This window comes from Capra hircus, chromosome 28, assembly GCF_001704415.2.
Source record: "Capra hircus breed San Clemente chromosome 28, ASM170441v1, whole genome shotgun sequence".
NCBI classification, from domain to species: domain Eukaryota; kingdom Metazoa; phylum Chordata; class Mammalia; order Artiodactyla; family Bovidae; genus Capra; species Capra hircus.
Genome location: NC_030835.1, coordinates 17183553 through 17203088, shown reverse-complemented (window position 1 = coordinate 17203088; position 19536 = coordinate 17183553). Strand labels below are relative to the sequence as shown.

At 37.9% G+C, this 19536-nt stretch overlaps 1 protein-coding gene across 4 annotated transcripts in view; it reads right to left on the bottom strand.

The window, feature by feature from the left end:
• MICU1 (mitochondrial calcium uptake 1) overlaps positions 1-19536 on the bottom strand; it is a 226954-nt gene that overhangs the window by 17580 nt on the left and 189838 nt on the right. For all 4 annotated transcript variants that reach the window (XM_005699177.3, XM_013975660.2, XM_013975661.2 and 1 more), the window contains one exon: positions 7299-7407. In XM_005699177.3, the coding sequence (XP_005699234.1) occupies positions 7299-7407 (109 nt within the window). The remainder of the gene's footprint in view (positions 1-7298; positions 7408-19536) is intronic.

Below are 19536 nucleotides of genomic sequence, written 5' to 3'. Positions count from 1 at the left end.
GTGGAAGCAGAATTGGTATAGAACTCAAATCCATGGAAAAATCACCAGTCTGACTATCAGGCTAAGGAAGGTTTAAAAGGGGAGAGTGCAAGGAGAGCCTGTAAAAGACAGGCACATCTGGTGGAGGGAAGGAACTTGGAATGGTTGCCAAGCGCATGCTAGTCTTTCCATGTGCAATGTATGTCAAGTCTAAAACACAGGGCTTACAGAAGACAGTGAATTCACGACATGAGTTTGTTCTCTGGGTCTACTGTCAAAGGTGAGGGGTTACTGGCTTGAGATCCTATGTCTTGTTCACATCTATCAAGATATTCAGTCATTCACCTATTAATTGATCAAATATTTACAGAATGTCTACTGTATCTTAGCTATTGTCCTAAGCACAGGAAACATATCCAGGAACAAGACAGATAAGCATTTCAGTAAATAGGGATAGATAATAAACACACACATAAATATACAAGAAAATACCAGGTAGTGATAAATGCTGTGATACAGGCTGATGGAGCTACCTAGGAAGTGATTATGACACCTCAGTTACAAGAGCCAAACACACTGAGGTCCCAGGAAAGAGCACTTGAGGTGAAGAACAGCCAGAACAAGGGCTTTCAGGTGGGAATGAACTTCGTATATCTAGAAAATAAAAGAAGGACATGCAGAGTGGAGTGAACTGGTAAGAAAGTGATATCTGTTATACTCAGGAGTATGTAAGAGCCACGCCACATGGAGCCCTATAAGCCCAGGTAGAGAGACTAGAAGTAGAGTGGGCTAGATGGAGAAACAAAGTCAGATTTGGGATTTCTGGAAGTAGAGACATAGATTCACTGAAAAAACAAATATGCAGATGAATGAGTATGGAATCAAGGATAATGCTTACTTTTGTTTGTTTACTTCAGTTAAGTGTTTACTGAAAGCCTACTATCGATGTATAAAACATCACAGATAGTAATCTCTACTCTACTGATTACCTGTATTTGTGAAAATTCAAGCCCATGTCTATAATTTATGCATAGGGATTGATAAGAGTCAGAATATCTTAGGTTAAAAATTACAAAAGCTATAGATAATGTAGTTAGTTTTATATAATTTTTACTGAGTAGTCAGGGAAGGGGCCCTTTGAAGAAACAGAAGTTAGCCAGGGAAAGAAAGACCATAATTAGGTTTCTTTAAAAAATTCAGTTTTAGGGACTCGCCTGGTGGTCCAGTGGCTGACTCTGAGCTCTCAATGCTGATACCCTGGGTTTGATCCCTGGTTGGGGAACTAGATTCTACATGCCACAACTAAGACCCTGAACAGCCAAATAAATTAAAAAAAATTCGGTTTTAAATAGACAATACAAATATTCTCATAGTAAATTAAATTCATTTTTTGTTTCTACTTTTGCTTTACTTTGCGGACTACATATGAGTGATATTTAGTTCTTGTTTGCTATAGTGAGTTGAATGTTGGCCCAAGAGATATGTCTGCATCTCAGGCCCTGGAACTTATGAATGTGACTTTGTTTGGAAGAAGGGTCTTTGCAGATGTCATTAAGAATCCTGAGATGATCCAGGTGGGCCCTAAGTCCAATGACAAGTGTTCTTACAAGAGACAGACAGAAGACAGGCAAACAGGGAGAAGTGGGTAGGGAGGCCATGTGAAGAGAGAAGCATGACTGGAGTTATGGAGCCAAAAGCCAAGGAGTGACTAAGCCACCAGCGGCTGGAAGAGGCAAGGGAGGACTTTTCCCTAGAGCCTTCAGAGGGAATATGGCCCTGCCAACACCTTAATTTCAAATTTGTGGCCTTCAGAGCTGTGAAATAAATTTCTGTTGTTTCAGATCACCGTGTTTGTGGTAATTTGTTATGGCAGCCCTAGGAAATGAATATGCTTGGCTTTTCCCTTACTTCGCATGAATCTAGGCCAGTTTCCCCTAGATATCTATCTTTTACACTCAGGGAATCCAAAGTTATACAGATGAAACAAACTAAGAAGTCAAAATAAATGCCAAACATCATCTATCTCAAAGCCAAACATATTTCTGGATATCAGATATGACTATATAATTTGTACTGCTGCCTTTGTTAGCAAGGATAATAAGGCGTGAGCTCTATGGAGAGACTAAACATTGCAGGAAATGGTCTGAAGTTATTTGAAAGAAACACTATCCTTTTTTTTAACCACTAGGTTACACTTTCCTTTGCTATCATTACCCTGAATCATTCTGTTTTGTGCATCCTATAATTTTAACACAGATAGTGATTCATCCTATATAATTGTTCCTGAGAGCAAATCTATGATCTTTAGTTAGACTTTTCAAAAAAAGGTATGCAAATATAAAGATGAGCCTATTTATTTTATTTAATAATAAGCGATGACTTCAAATCTTTTATGTTGGACTTACAGATGCTGTCAGATCTGTTCTGTGAAACAAAGCAATATAACCAAAGGTATTCTACAGAAATGACCCTGTGGCATTATACAAATACATGCATAACCTCCTGGAGAAGGCAATGGCACCCCACTCCAGTACTCTTGCCTGGAAAATCCCATAGATGGAGGAGCCTGGTGGGCTGCAGTCCATGGGGTTGCTAAGAGTCGGATACAACTGAGCGACTTCACTTTTACTTTTCACTTTCATGCACTGGAGAAGGAAATGGCAACCCACTCCAGTGTTCTTGCCTGGAGAATCCCAGGGACAGGGCAGCCTGGTGGGCTGCCGTCTATGGGATTGCACAGAGTCAGACACGACTGAAGTGACTTAGCAGCAGCATGCATAAGCTCCATGATTTAATTAAATTTTTCCAAAGGTTTTCACAAAGTTCAGAAGAGGGATTATTTTAAACAAACAAAATTATATAAGTAAACAAGCAAGGAGATGAATATTCTTTTGAAAAGTTATGTGGATCAAGAAAATGAAATAAAAGGCATCCCTGCTGGAAAGGAAGAAGTAAAATGATTTCTATTTGCAGGTTGCATGATCTTATATTGGAAAATCTTAAGAAAACCACCAAAAAAGTGTTGAATAAGCAATACTGTGTTTATAAAACCCAATCAGTGCTTTGGAGAAAATTAAAAATCACAAATTGCAGTACTCAATGGTGAAATAAAAACATTGTCAGATAAATCAAAAACTAAGAGAATCACTGCCAGCATATATGTACCATAAAGAATGATAAAGGAAGTTTTTCAAACTGATAGTGATATCAGATAAAAATTTAGATATTCAGGAACAAATGAAAAACACTCAAATTGGTAAGTATGAGTAAATGTGGCTAAGTATAAAATTTTTTTGTTAATTTACTAAAAGTATAATTGTTGAAAACAAAAATCCTAACATTATATGATAATGATTATAACATCTATGGAGGAAATATAACATGGCAACAATAGCATAAAAGATGGGGTGACAGTAAATGGAACTATATGAAAGCAAGGTTCTTACAATTAACCTGAAGTGGTACAATATTAACTTTAAGTAAAACATGAAAAATGACAATTTCTAGAGAAATCACTAAAATATACAATGCAAAAAGGTAGAGCTAAAAGGTCACCAGACCCAACTCTATGTCTAGAAGAGATGAAAGATTTAACACAAAAAGAATAGAGGAGGACAAACCACGCAGAGAATAACTACCTAAGCAACTGACAAACAACTAATCTCAAAAATATACAAGCAACTTACGCAGCTCAATACCAGAAAAATAAACGACCCAATCAAAAAATGGGCCAAAGAACTAAATAGACATTTCTCCAAAGAAGACATACGGATGGCTAACAAACACATGAAAAGATGCTCAACATCACTCATTATTAGAGAAATGCAAATCAAAACCACAATGAGGTACCACTTCACACCGGTCAGAATGGCTGCGATCCAAAAATCTGCAAGCAATAAATGCTGGAGAGGGTGTGGAGAAAAGGGAACCCTCCTACACTGTTGGTGGGAATGCAAACTAGTACAGCCACTATGGAGAACAGTGTGGAGATTCCTTAAAAAATTGCAAATAGAACTACCTTATGACCCAGCAATCCCACTGCTGGGCATACACACCAAGGAAACCAGAATTGAAAGAGACACATGTACCCCAATGTTCATCGCAGCACTGTTTATAATAGCCAGGACATGGAAACAACCTAGATGTCCATCAGCAGATGAATGGATAAGAAAGCTGTGGTACATATACACAATGGAGTATTACTCAGCCGTTAAAAAGAATTCATTTGAATCAGTTCTGATGAGATGGATGAAACTGGAGCCGATTATACAGAGTGAAGTAAGCCAGAAAGAAAAACACCAATACAGTATACTAACATATATATATGGAATTTAGGAAGATGGCAATGATGACCCTGTATGCAAGACAGGAAAAAAGACATAGATGTGTATAACGGACTTTTGGACTCAGAGGGAGAGGGACAGGGTGGGATGATTTGGGAGAATGGCATTGAAACATGTATACTATCATGTAAGAATTGAATTGCCAGTCTATGTCTGACGCAGGATACAGCATGCTTGGGGCTGGTGCATGGGGATGACCCAGAGAGATGTTATGGGGAGGGAGGTGGGAGGGGGGGTTCATGTTTGGGAACGCATGTAAGAATTAAAGATTTTAAAATTTAAAAGATAAAAAACTAAAAAAAAATAAAAGAAAATAAAGTATTGTGGAAGAATTCTAAAAAAAAAAAAAAAAAAAAAAGATTTGTGCTGTGCTTAGTCACTCAGTCGTGTCCGACTCTTTGTGACCCCATGGACTGCAGCCTGCCAGGCTCCTCTGTCCATGGGGATTCTCCAGGCAAGAATACTAGAGAGGGTTGCCATGCCCTCCTTCAGGAAATTTTCTCACCCCAGGGATCGAACCCAGGTCTCCCGCATTGCAGGCAGATTCTTTATTGTCTGAGCTACCAGGGAAGCCCAAGAATACTGCAGTGGGTAGCCTATCCCTTCTCTCGGGGATCTTCCCGATCCAGAAATTGAACTGGGGTCTCCAGCACTGCAGGCAGATTCTTTACCAGCTGAGCTACCAGGGAAGCCCACCCAAAGAGCTAGAGTAATTAAATCAATACCAGACAAAATAGACTTCAAGAAAAGGTATATTACTAAACATAAAGGGGGAATATTTCATATTGATAAAATGGCTAATTCATCAGGAAAACACAATAATCATAATCATTAAATATGTATGTACTTAATACTAGAACTCAAAATTCATGAAGTAAAGACTGACACCATTTAAAGGGAAAAACAGACAAATTCACACATCATATTTAGAGATTTTAACATTTCAGTCTTACTAAGAGCAACTAGACAAAAAAATCAGGGCATATAAGATCTGAACACTATCAATCCACTTTGACCTGACATTTTTGTAACGTTACATTCAAAAGAATGCACATTCTTTTCCCATGTATATGAAACATTCATAAAAAAAAAAACTGACCAAATTCTGGGTCATAAAACAAGTTCTCAGCCCATTTTAATGAACTGAAATTTTATACAGTGTGTATTCTGACCACAATAGAATTAAATTAGAAATAAAAAACAAGAGTATATCTAGAAAAATAAAATATTTGGAAATGAAAAACAACCTATCTTGTGCAGGAGACACAAGGGGCTCAAGTCTGATCTCTGGGTTGGGAAGATCCCCTGGACTAGGAAATGGCACCCTATCCAGTATTCTTGCCTGGAAAATTCCATGGGCAGAGGAGTCTGGAGGGCTACCTGCCCATGGGGCCGCAGAGTAGGACACAAATGAGCAATCAAGCACAAAGGTTTATTAGGATGAGAAAGTAATAATCAAAAAAATTTGATAAATTAAACTTTATTAAAAAGAAGAATTTCCACTACTCAAAAGACCTCATGAAAAAGTGAACAGGCAAGCCGAGACTAGGAAACTATTCACAAAATATATATATCTGATATAGGATTTATATTAGAACATAACAAGAACTTCCACAATTCAATAAGACAAGCAACTTATAAAAATGGGCAAAAGATCTGAACAGACACTTCACCAAAGAAGGTATCTGAATGATGAGAACACAAAAAGCTGCTCAATAGCAGAGGTCACCAGGGAAGTACAAATTAAAAATACGAGACACTTTAATGTACATTCCAGAATCACAAAAATAAAAGATACATTGTGGAAAAGTGTCTGAAAGTTTTTTTTTTTTTTGATAAAAGAAATACTCACCTTTCTCTGTACTCAGCAATATACTCCTAGGTATTTATCCAAGAAAAATGAAAATATGTATCCTCAAAAAGATTAACAAAGATAGCCAATAACTGGCAACAGCTAAGATGCCCAACAGAAGAAAGGATAAACAAATTTTGGAATAGTCATACCATAGATTACTATTCATAAAAAAGGAACAAAACAAACTACTGTATGCATAACAACGTGGGTGGGTGGATCTCAAAAACAGGCTGAGAGAAACTGAGTGTTTATGGTACAATTCCGTTTGTATGAAGTTCTAGAACAAACAAAATTATCTATGGTGGAAAAATATACAGAATTAAGGTTGCCTCTTGATAACTAGGGGCAGAAATTAACTGCAAAAGGGCACAAGGGAACTGTAAACAACTATTGAACTATTCATGCTGAAGTACTTAGGAGTGATGTACACTTATGTCTCTAACGAACCATCAAAAAAAATGAGGAACTGATAAACAGAAGGATGAATATATGCACAGATATCAGAGAAATATAGCAAAATGTTAATTGAGCTGGACATATGGATGTTCTCTGAATAATTAAACTACTGTGTATGTTTGAAGTTTTTCATAATATTGGGAAAAACTGCTTGCAATTGCTCTGCTCGCTCCCACTGCCTGTACAAACTGGAACTGAAGTTGTATGAAGTAAGCCAGTGGAGGTGCTATTCTCAGACTCATGATTTTATCTTTAAAGAAAAACACAAAAACTAACATGAAAAAGAAACCAAACTATTCCTTCCCAACAAAGAACGAATTAAAATGAACAGCAACTTTAGCTTCACATTTTGTATGTCATGACTCTGGCTCTGATAAGAGAACTTCCAAATTCCATGCATTCGTCCTCAGCTTAGATGTGTTTCTAAGACTAATCATTTAAAGATGGGCATCTGCCTTGACTATAGTGTTTAGCTCAAGAAAATGTATTTGCTGAACTTGGCCTCTCAGGGTGAAATGCAAGGCCCATTCAATGTCAACAAAACAAAGCAAATCAAAAACAATGTCAAGAAAAATTCACATATTTCTGTTAAGGAAGGGTAGTCACCTAATGGATTACAGATTCACTGTTTATAGCTTCAAAAAAACACTTTTGGGTTTCATTACCTTTATCAAGAGACGCCCCAGCCATATGGTAAAAGCTCAATGCAGTGTCTACATCATTAATATTCTTTAGGAAAGTAAAGAAGTTCTCCACTTCCTGAAACGTTAGCCCCTGAAAGAAGAAAAACAGTAAGGTAAGGCAGGAACCTGTGCAAAAAGGAGCATAAAATGCAGAAGACTAGGCAGTTACTCATGCCTATAAATCAGAAATTTATGCTATGTCTGGAACAGAGACTCAACAAATTACTCAAGAAATGTCAAATTTACAAACAACAGGGGAACAAAACATTGGAATTTTACCCTAAGAAAGGCATGCTAGCTAATTGCTTTCCCCTCATATGTAAAATCTGACATGAAGCTGTTTAGTGATGGGTGGATATCTTTAATCAAAATATTTCTAACTATATCCTCCAATTAGCCACAGTATCTGTTGTGACACTCTCTAAATGAGCTGTAGCCACTTGATTTGTTATACATCTTAACAAGTAAGACCCATTAGGACTTTCATTTTAATAATCTACTCAATAGGGCAGTCAAGCTTTTTTGAGGCTTAAGCTAATTAAAGAATCATCAAAGTCAGTGATATACATGGGAATAGTTTCAGGATTTACCAGAACCCAAGCAACTGGGAAAGTTGTTCATTATACCAATTTAAAAGCTACTAACGAAGCAATGAAGCAATTGGCCATGTAACTTTAATTTGATGAAATTTCTGTGAATGAGGAAATTCTTTTCAAAAGCTAGTCAAAGATTTGCTGATCTTTAATTCTACCTTTTATGATGGCTCAAGAGAGTAGTTGGATAAAGAGAGATTAGAGGAAGGAAGATCTGTCCTACTTGCCTGCTTCCCATTTCTCACACATCATGCTGGGATGGAAATGAATACAATTTCAAAGAAGTGAGTAACACTGGAAAGACACTGAGGTTAATGCATTTTAATGAAGCATAAGGTCCTTAATGGACTGCAGATATTGACAGGCTTCTAAGCAGTACTGCTCCTCTTCCGATTTCCATTTCCCCAAACCACAGAGCCTGGGCTTCCCAGGTGGCACAGTGGTAAAGAATCTACTTGTCAGGAGACGTAGGAGACATGGGTTCTATCCCTGGGTTGGGAAGATCCCCTGGAGTAGGAAAAGGCAACCCGCCCTAGTATTCTTGCCTGGAAAATTCCTTGGGCAGAGGAGCCAGGTGGGCTACAGTCCATGGAGTTGCACAGAGTTGGACATGACTAAGCATGCATGCAAACTACAGAGTCTAGGAATTTATATCTGTAACTCAGTAAAAAGGAAAACTTAATATAGACTACAGTATACCAGGAAACTCGCCAATGATATCTTTATCAATCTAACTAAGAGCTAAAATACTGTATGATTATGTCATATAATCTTCTTAGTTTTCCCCCTTCAGTTCAGTTCAGTTCAGTCGCTCAGTCATGTCCAACTCCTTGTGACAACATGGACAGCAGCACGCCAGGCCTCCTTGTCCATCACCAACTCCCAGAGCTTGCTCAAACTCGAGTCCAAAGAGTTGGTGATGCCATCCAACCATCTCATCATCTGTCATCCCCTTTTCCTCCTGCCTTCAATATTTCCCAGCATCAGGGTCTTTACGAAGAAGTCAGTTTTTCACATCAGGTGCCCAAAGTATTGGAGCTTCAGCTTCAGCATCAGTTCTTCCAATGAGCACCCGGGACTGATTTCCTTAAGGACGGACTGGTTGGATCTCCTTGCAGCCCAGCAGACTCTCAAGAGTCTTCTCCAACACCACAGTTCAAAAGCATCAATTCTTTGGCACTTGGCTTTCTTTTATGGTCCAACTCTCACATCCATACACGACTACTGCAAAAACCACAGCTTTGACTAGACAGACGTTTGTTGGCAAAGTAATATCTCTGCTGTCTAGGTCATAGCTTTTCTTCCAAGGAGCAAGCCTTTTAATTTCATGGCTGCAGTCACCTCTTTTGGGGCCCAAGAAAATAGTCTCACTGTTTCCACTGCTTCCTTATCTATTTGCCATGAAGTGATGGGACCAGATGCCATGATCTTAGTTTTTTGAATGCTAAGTTTTAAGCCAGTTTTTTCACTCTTCTCTTTCACTTTCATCAAGAGGCTCTTTAGTTCCTTTTCGCTTTCTGCCATAAGAGTGGTGTCATCTGCATATCTGAGGTTATTGATATTTCTGCTGGCAGTCTTGATTCCAGTTTGTGCTTCATCCGGCCTGGCATTTTGCATGATGCCACAGGTGACAAGATACAGCTTTGATGTACTCCTTTCCCAATATGGAACCAGTCCATTGTTTCATGTCTGGTTCTAACTGTTACTTCTTGACCTGCATACAGATTTCTCAGGAGGCAGGTAAGGTGGTCTGGTATTTCTATTTTTTTTTTTTTCTCTTTTTTTTTCCTTTTTTTTTCTGCTTTTTTAAAAAGAATTTTCCAGTTTGTTGTGATCCACATAGTCAAAGGCTTTGGCATAGTCAGTGAAGCAGAAGTAGATGTTTTTCTGGAACTTTCTTGCTTTTTCTATGATCCAACAAATGTTGGCAATTTGATCTCTGGTTCCTCTGCCTTTTCTAAAACCAGCTTGAACATCTTAAGTTCTTGGTTCATATACTGTTGAAGCCTAGCATGGAGAATTTTGAGCATTATTTTGCTAGCGTGTGAAATGAGTGTAATTGTGCAGTAGTTTGAACATTCTTTGGCACTGCCTTTCTTTGGGATTGGAATGTAAACTGACCTTTTCCAGTCCTATGGCCACTTCTGCCTTTTCCAAATTTGCTGGCATATTGAGTGTAACATTTTAAAGCATCATCTTTTAGGATCTGAAATAGCTCAGTTGGGATTCATCACCTCCACTAGCTTTGTTTGTAGTAATGCTTCTAAGGCCCACTTGACTTTGCACTCCAGGATGTCTGGTTCTATGTGAGTGATCACACCATCATGGTTATCTGAGTCATGAAGATCTTTTTTGTATAGTTCTTCTGTGTATTCTTGCCACCTCTTCTTAATATTTTCAGCTTCTGTTAGGTCCATACTGTTTCTGTCCTTTATCGTGCCCATCTTTGCAAGAAATATTCCCTTGGTTTTTCCCCTTAGAATCACAGAATTTAAACATTTAAAAACTATGGAATATGAGGATCAAATAGAAAGGTGTGTAAAACATAAACATACAAATGAACAAACTCTGTAAAATGAAATTTTACACCCATAAAAACTCAATTCAGGTCAAGAAGCAGATTAGTCAGTATCCCAGGAGCCTCCCTCCCCTTTCCCAACAATGGCCCTTTACAGTCATGAGCCTCTTCTCCGTGATAAAAACCATTCTGAATTTTAGGAGATTCATTTCCTTGCTTTTCATAAAAAAATACCTTTTCTATCTATTTATGCATCCTTTAACATATGTTTAAGGAGTTTAAGTATATCTACTTTTGAATTTTATAGATGGAACCATGCAGTATGTATTCTATTATATATGGTTTCTGGCTTTAAAATATACATGTATATTTGGCCGCACCACGTGGCATGTAGGATCCCAGTTCCCTGAGCAGGGACTGAACCTGCATCCCCTGCACTAGAAGCATGGAGGCAAGCAATGGACTGCTAGGGAAGTCTCTGGCTTCTGTCTTTAACATTTTTTAATATTTTTGTGTATGTCTGTAGTTTATTCACTTTTATTGCTGTAAGTATTCCACTGTGTGACTATTCTATTCGGGCTATTTCCAGTTTTTGGAAATTATGAACAGTGGTCCGTCTTATTTAAAAATTCATTCAAACATTTATGGAGCACCTAGTGTGTACCAAGTTCCATAACTTTTGGTGGTGAACTGGAAGGCCTATATTAAATAATTTCCTCTCAACTTGAAGTCATTCTCATGGTCTTGACTTAGAGCACCCAGAGGTAGAGTTCATTTCTTGTAAAAATGCTACAATATGCTAACTAATGTAAGCACTAGGCTATAACATAATACGAGAATTCCACTGGATCAGAAACACAGGTTTTACATCATCTACTTATGAATGGATACACTAATACCATCTTCTCTTTCCATCAGAAGACATTAATGGAAGAGTATTCAGTCTTTAAAAGGAAAAAAGTTCTGATACACACTACAAAGACAAACTCTGAACACACTATGTCAAGGGAAATAATACAAATTACAAAAAATACAAAGGACAAATACTGTATGATTCCACTTATATGAATTACCTAGAGTAGTTAAATTCCTAGAGACAGGAAGTAGAATGGTGGTTTCCAGGAGTGGGGAGGGGGATAATGAAGAATTATTGTTTAATGGTATGGAGTTTCAATTTGGGAAGATGAAAAACTTCTGGAGATGAATGATGGTTTTGGTTGCACAGCAGTATGAATGTACTTAGTACTATTTAACCATTTAAAAATGGTTAAAATGGTAAATTTTGTTCTATGTTTTTAATGGTAAATTTAAAAAAAGACATGCTAAAGCTTTTCTCCTTTTTAAATTTTACATATGGATTTCCACAGGGTAGGGGAGCATTGGTGTCTGAGTTTATGAAAGGATTTTTAAGGCTAAAAGGTTAACATAAATTCCTAAAACTGAAAGGGCAACCTCTAATGTGTGTTAGTTAATTTACTGTGAAACATTAAAGATGACAGTGCTTACATTGAGAATTATTAGAGGACAGAAAAATCTAAATTGAGTGATTATTCATTTGATGACAGAAAAACAGTGGAATATAAATCATATTAAGCCATTATTAAATAAAAATATGCAAGATTTTTCCTTTTACTACATAAATATAATTAAAATTTTTATTGAGCACTTACTAACCACTTAGCACTCTACTAGGAACAGTGAGAAAAATAAAGTTGCTTTGGATATGGGTCTTGGTCTTATAGAGCTTAAAATTTTGATAGGCCTCCTTAAAGAAAAGGTGATGCTATTCACAAAATTATTATTTCTTGGTAACTATCTCAGCAAAAAGTCCAAAGATTTATTAGAATAAAGCTAGAATAAGAGTGCAACATGAAGTTTGTAGATAGAAAGTGCAAAGACAGGCTTTTGGAAAGTTGAGTTGCTCGGACTTAGAAGGCTATAGCTTAAGTACAATCTTTTGTTGGGTGACTTGAACTGCAGATATAGTAGTCAAAAGGAAATACCCTTCTCTTAGGCTTGGCATCAAATGGATTTTTTAAAATATATACTATGGGGAAATAGAAGAAGCAGGAGTTATTTTATTCTGTGACCAGATTTTCAACAAACCAACTGAAAGAACTTACATGACTGGACTAAAAAAAATATATAAAATTAATAGTACTCTATTGTTTTAAAATGAATTTAACATTAGAGAAGTTGTTAAACAAGCAGACAGAATTGTCTTTCAAAACTAAAAGCAACTGATAAACTGTTCAGAAAAAAAACAGAAAATCTTTATGACCTTGGGTAAGGCAGAGTTCTTAGATATGACACCAAAAACACAATCCATAAACAGAAAAAAATTTGATATATTAGATTTTATCAAGGTTAAAAATTTTGTGCTTAAAAATACTGAGAAAACAGACAAATCACAGACTGGGAAAAATATTTTAAAATCATATATCTGATAAAGCATTTATATCCAGAATTATATAAAGGACTCTTTTTTTAAAAATTACAACAAATTTTAAAATCTTTAATTCTTACATGCGTTCCCTTAAAATTTAAAAAAAAATAAAAAAAATAAAAAAATAAAAAAATATATATATATAAAAAAAATAAAAATTACAACATCATGATTTATTAAAGCACAGCATTCTGTACAACAAAGGGCGTTAACAGTTGTCTATTCTCAGCCAAACTTCTCTATAAGTTAGTTTCTCTTAATAAAAAACGTTATACTTTAAATTAGTAATTTAACTGATGAGGAAGTTACCATAATACCTATTTTAACTTTGAACAAATCTAACCTCCTATTGGACATTAATGTAAAATCCTGACATAGAATTTGATTTAAAACTTCTCAAAATAAATTCATTAAAGCAGGTTCCCTGTGAAAATATGTAAGAATGAAAGCTAATAGCAGGTGCAGTCTTTACATTTTATTAACCATAGAAGATACTTTTATAAAAAGTCTAATAGAGACATTAACTGTGCAAAAGCTGATGAGATTTACAGTCTTAACACAGAAAGGACATTGTGTCAGTTCAGTTCAGTTCAGTTTAGCCGCTCAGTCGTGTCCGACTCTTTGCGACCCCATGAGTCACAGCACACCAGGCCTCCCTGTCCATCACCAACTTCCGGAGTCCACCCAAACTCATCTCCATTGAGTCGGTGATGCCATCCAGCCATCTTATCCTCTGTCATCCCCTTCTCCTCCCGCCCCTAATCCCTCCCAGCATCAGAGTCTTTTCCAATGAGTCAACTCTTTGCTTGAGGTGGCCAAAGTATTGGAGTTTCAGCTTTAGCATCAGTCCTTCCAATGAACACTCAGGACTGATTTCCTTTAGAATGGACTGGTTGCATCTCCTTGCAGTCCAAGAGACTCTCAGAGTCTTCTCCAACACCACAGTTCAAAAGCATCAATTCTTCGACGCTCAGCCTTCTTCACAGTCCAACTTTCACATCCATACATGGCCACTGGGAAAACCATAGCCTTGACTAGATGGACCTTTGTTGGCAAAGTAATGTCTCTGCTTTTGAATATGCCATTTAGGTTGGTCATAACTTTCCTTCTAAGGAGTAAGCGTCTTTCAATTTCATGGCTGCAATCACCATCTGCAGTGATTTTGGAGCCCCCAAAAATAAAGTCTGTTTCCACTGTTTCCCCATCTATTTCCCATGAAGTGATGGGCCCAGATGCCATGATCTTCGTTTTCTGAATGTTGAGCTTTAAGCCAACTTTTTCACTCTCCTCTTTCACTTTCATCAAGAGGCTTTTTATTTCCTCTTCACTTTCTGCCATAAGGGTGGTGTCATCTGCATATCTAAAAGTCCATTAATTCTACACTTAAGAGGATCATTTCTTTATGTAAGGATAATCTCATTTATGAATTACACACGATATGTAGTTTAGGATCCATCTACACTATGCTTGTAACTGTATGCTGCTGCTGCTGCTGCTAAGTCACTTCAGTCGTGTCCAACTCTGTGCGACCCCATGGACTACAGCCTACCAGGCTCCTCCATCCATGGGATTTTTCAGGCAAGAGTACCTGAGTGGGTTGCCATTGCCTTCTCCTCAGAATTATATAAAGAACTCTTACAACTCAATAATGAGATAATAATAACCCAATTAAAGAAAAGATCTGAACAGACATCTTCCAAATAAGATATATGAATGGCTAAAGAGTACATGAAACAATGCTTCAGATCATCATTCATTAGAGAAATGCAAACTAAAATCACAATGAGATATCACTACATATCTATTAGGATGACTAATCAAAAAGACAGATAATAACAACTTTTAGTGAGGATATGGAGAAAATGAATTCATGCATTGCTGTGGAATGTAACTTTGGAAAACATTATGGCAAACTTCTTAAAAAGGATGTTTCACAAAATTTTACTATATGACCCAGCTAGCCACTCCTAGGAATCTCCTTAAGAGATATAAAAACATAGATGCACATCCAAGATTTGTATGTAAATGTTTCTACCAGCCTCAATTTGGAAACAGTTCAAATGTTCATCAACTGGTGATGGCAGAAACAAGATATAAATATCTATACAGTGGAATATTATTTACTATTCAGTAATAAAAAGTTAGAAACTATTAGTATATAGTTTATACTGAATAGTAAACAGTGTTTCTGAATAGTAAATAGTATTCCATTGTATGGATAGTAAACAGTCTTCCATTGCATAGTAAAGCAGGGACATTACTTTGCCAACAAACGTCCGTCTGGTCAAAGCTGTGACGTTTCCAGTAGTCATGTATAGATGTGAGAGTTGGACCATAAAGAAGGCTGAGTGCTGAAGAACTGATGCTTTTGAACTATGATGTTGGAGAAGACTCTTTAGAGTCCCATGGATTGCAAGGAGGTCAAACCAGTCAATCCTAAATCCTGAATATTTACTGGACGGACCGATACTGAAGCTGAAGCTCCAATACTTTGGCCACCTGATGCAAAGAGCTGACTCAATGGAAAAGACCCTGATGCTGGGGAAGACTGAAAGCAGGAGAAGGGGATGATGGAGGAAAAGATGGTTGGATGGCATCACCAACTCAGTGGAGATGAGTTTGGGGAGATGGTGAAGGACAGGGAAACCTGGTGTACTGCAGCTCATAGGGTCGCAAAGAGTTGGACATGGCCGAAGAATTGATGCTTTTGAACTGTGGTATTGGAGAAGACTCTTGGGAGTCCCTTGGACTACAAGGAGATCCAACCAGTCCATTCTGAAGGAGATCAGCCCTGGGATTTCTTTGGAGGGAATGATACTGAAGCTGAAACTCCAGTACTTTGGCCACCTCATGAGAAGAGTTGACTCATTGGAAAAGACTCTGATGCTGGGAGGGATCAGGGGCGGGAGGAGAAGGGGACGAGAGAGGATGAGATGGCTGGATGGCATCACTGACTCGATGGACGCGAGTCTGAGTGAACTCCGGTAGTTGGTGATGGACAGGGAGGCCTGGCGTGCTGCGATTCATGGGGTCGCAAAGAGTCGGACACGACTGAACGACTGAACTGAACTGAACTGGAGCGACTGAACAACAATTCCACTGTATGGACAGTAAATAGTATTCTATTGTATGTATGAATAAACCTAAAAACGTAAGTAAAAGAAGCCAGACACAAGACTTCAGTATTATATGAATGCATTTATATGAAATTTCCAGAAAAGGCAAGTCTATAGAAACAAAAGGAAGATTTATGGTTGTGTAAGACTAGGGTGGAAATGGGTATTAACTATAAACTAGCATGAGGGCTTTTTCGGGTGATGGAAATCTTCTAAAACTAGATATTGCAGTAATGACTGCAAATTTACTAAATTTGCTAAAAATCATTGATGGGTGTCACTTTACAAAAAATCATTCATGGATGAATTGTACACTTAATTTACATATGCTGCTAAGTCACTTCAGCCGTGTCTGACTCTGTGCAACCCCATAGACGGCAGCCCACCAGGCTCCCCCATCCCTGGGATTCTCCAGGCAAGAACAGTGGGTTGCCATTTCCTTCTCCAATGCATGAAAGTGAAAAGAAAGTGAAGTCACTCAGTTGTGTCTGACTCCTAGCGACCCCATGGACTGCAGCCAACCAGGCTCCTCCGTCCATGGGATTTTCCACGCAAGAGTACTGGAGTGGGTTGCCATTGCCAATTATACCTCAATAAAACTTAGGGCAGTTATAGTAGAATGAGAAGAGAAGGAAGGAAAATTTGGCTTCCTCTGGAGTCAGCTGTAAATTTAGTATCTCATATTGAGAGGTCATGGGGGGTACAGACACACTGTAATGATGATTCTCTTGTGTTGTCTTTTAACTGGTCATAGTAAATCCATCTGCCAATAATCAACCCAACTGCCTGAGTTCCCTCTATGGCCCATTAAAAAAAAGGAACAGTATCCTTCCTTCTTTCTTATACACTATGCTTCTCACCAATCTATTATCTGCTCAATTTTTCTGCAAATTTTATAATTTAGTTTTAAAAAACACTTACATTATTTTTATACTAGGTAATATATGTTGTACAGTACAAAGTAATTCTTTCTCTACCCTTGTCATCTAGTCTCCCACCCTCCATGTGGTCACTGTCAAGTGGGTACCCTTTCAGAGGTGTTACTATGCTTGTCTTGCTTCAACAAAGCATCGTCCCATTGCAAAGCCCAGAGGTTTCTTCAACTGGTTGCTGCCTGGCAGTAGGGGGAAGTTGCACCATTTGTATTGATTACATTTCTTTAAGAATCTAAATGTCCTGAAACATCACTTTTCTTTCTATGTTCCTTCCTACTGTTGACAAAATATCAGTGACACCCAGTGTCAATTGGAAACCCCCAAACTTCTTAGTGCAGTATACAAGGTCTTCTACAACCTGGTTTCATAATTTACTTTTCTAGCTATCTCACTAAGAGATAGGCTACAGTCTAGTAACATTGTTTTTCTTGTTTACTCCAAACTCTTCTGCTTATTCAAATCATAGAGAACAGTGACAATAAACAGATTCATTAGTAGGGTGATTATGGACTCTGGAATGAGATAGCCTGGCTTTGAATCCTAATGCCACCTCTTAAGATACTGTGTGTTCTCAGACAAATAACGAAGGTTCAGAAAAAGCATTTTTCATCTCAAAAATGGGGATCCTACCCACCGAGCAGGACGTGATAATTAGGGAGAAGACAAATAAATGTCTTGTACATAAAAAGTACTCAGTAAACCACTAGACCATTCAGGTATGACCTAAATCAAATCCCTTACGATTATACAGTGGAAGCGAGAAATAGATTAAGGAATTAGATCTGATGTACAGAGTGCCTGATGAACTATGGACAGAAGTTTGTGACACTGTACAGGAGACAGGAAGCAAGACCAGCCCCATGGAAAAGAAATGCAAAAAAGCAAAATGGCTGTCTGAGGAGGCCTTACAAATATCTGTGAAAAGAAGAGAAGCGAAAAGCAAAGATATACCCATTTGAATGCAGAGTTTCAGAGAATAGCAAGGAGAAACAAGAAAGCCTTCCTCAGTGATCAGTGCGAAAAAACAGGAAAATAATAGAATGGGAAAGACTAGACACCTCTTCAAGAAAATCAGAAATACTAAGGGAACATTTCATGCAAAGATGGGTGCAATAAAAGACAGAAATGGTACAGACCTAATAGAAGCAGAAGATATTAAGAAGAGGTGGCAAGAATACACAGAAGAACTGTACAAAAAAGATCTTCATGAACCAGATAATCACGATGGTGTGATCACTCACCTAGAGCCAGACATTTTGGAATGTGAAGTCAAGTGGGCCTTAGAAAGCATCACTATGAACAAAGCTAGTGGAGGTGATGGAATTCCAGTTGAGCTATTTCAAATCCTGAAAGACGATGCTGTGAAAGTGCTGCACTCAATATGCCAGCAAATTTGGAAAAATCAGCAGTGGCCACAGGACTGGAAAAGGTCAGTTTTCATTCCAATCCCAAAGAAAGGCAATGCCAAAGAATGCTCAAACTACCCCACAATTGTACTCATCTCACACGTTAGCAAAGTAGTGCTCAAAATTCTCCAAGCCAGGCTTCAGCAATACATGAACCGTGAACTTCCAGATGTTCAAGGTGGTTTTAGAAAAGGAAGAGGAACCAGAGATCAAATTGCCAACATCTGCTGGATCACTGAAAAAGCAAGAGAGTTTTAGAAAAACATCTATTTCTGCCTTATTGACTATGCCAAAGCCTTTGACTGTGTGGATCACAATAAACTGTGCAAAATTCTGAAAGAAATGAGAATAACAGACCACCTAACCTGCCTCTTGAGAAATCTGTATGCAGGTCAGGAAGCAACAGTTAGAACTGGACATGGAACAACAGACTGGTTTCAAATAAGAAAAGGAGTACATCAAGGCTGTATACTGTCACCCTGCTTATTTAACTTATATGCAGAGTACATCATGAGAAATGCTGCGCCGGATAAAGCACAAGCTGGAATCAAAGTTGTTGGGAGAAATATCAATAACCTCAGATATACAGATGACACTACCCTTATGGCAGAAAGTGAAGAAGAACTAAAGAGCCTCTTGATGAAAGCGAAAGAAGAGAGTGAAAATGTTGGCTTAAAGCTCAACATTCAGAAAACTAAGATCATGACATCTGGTCCCATCACTTCATGGCAAACAGATGGGGAAACAGTGGAAACAGTGGCTGACCTTAATTTTTTGGGCTCCAAAATCACTGCAGATGGTAACTGTAGCCATGAAATTAAAAGACGCTTACTTCTTGGAAGGAAAGTTATGACCAACCTAGAGAGCATATTAAAAAGCAGACATTACTTTGTCAACAAAGGTCTGCCTAGTCAAGTCTATGGTTTTTCCATTAATCATGTATGGATGTGAGAGTTCAACTATAAAGAAAGCTGAGTGCCAAAGAATTGCTTTTGAACTATGGTGTTGGAGAGACTCTTGAGAGTCCCTTGGAGTGCAAGGAGATCCAACCAGTCCATCCTAAAGGAAATCAGTCCTGCGTGTTCATTGGAAGGACTGATGTTGAAGCTGAAACTCCAATACTTTGGCCACCTGATTCGAAGAGCTGACTTATTTGAAAAGACCCCGATGCTGGGAAAGACTGAGGGCAGGCAGAGAAGGGGATGA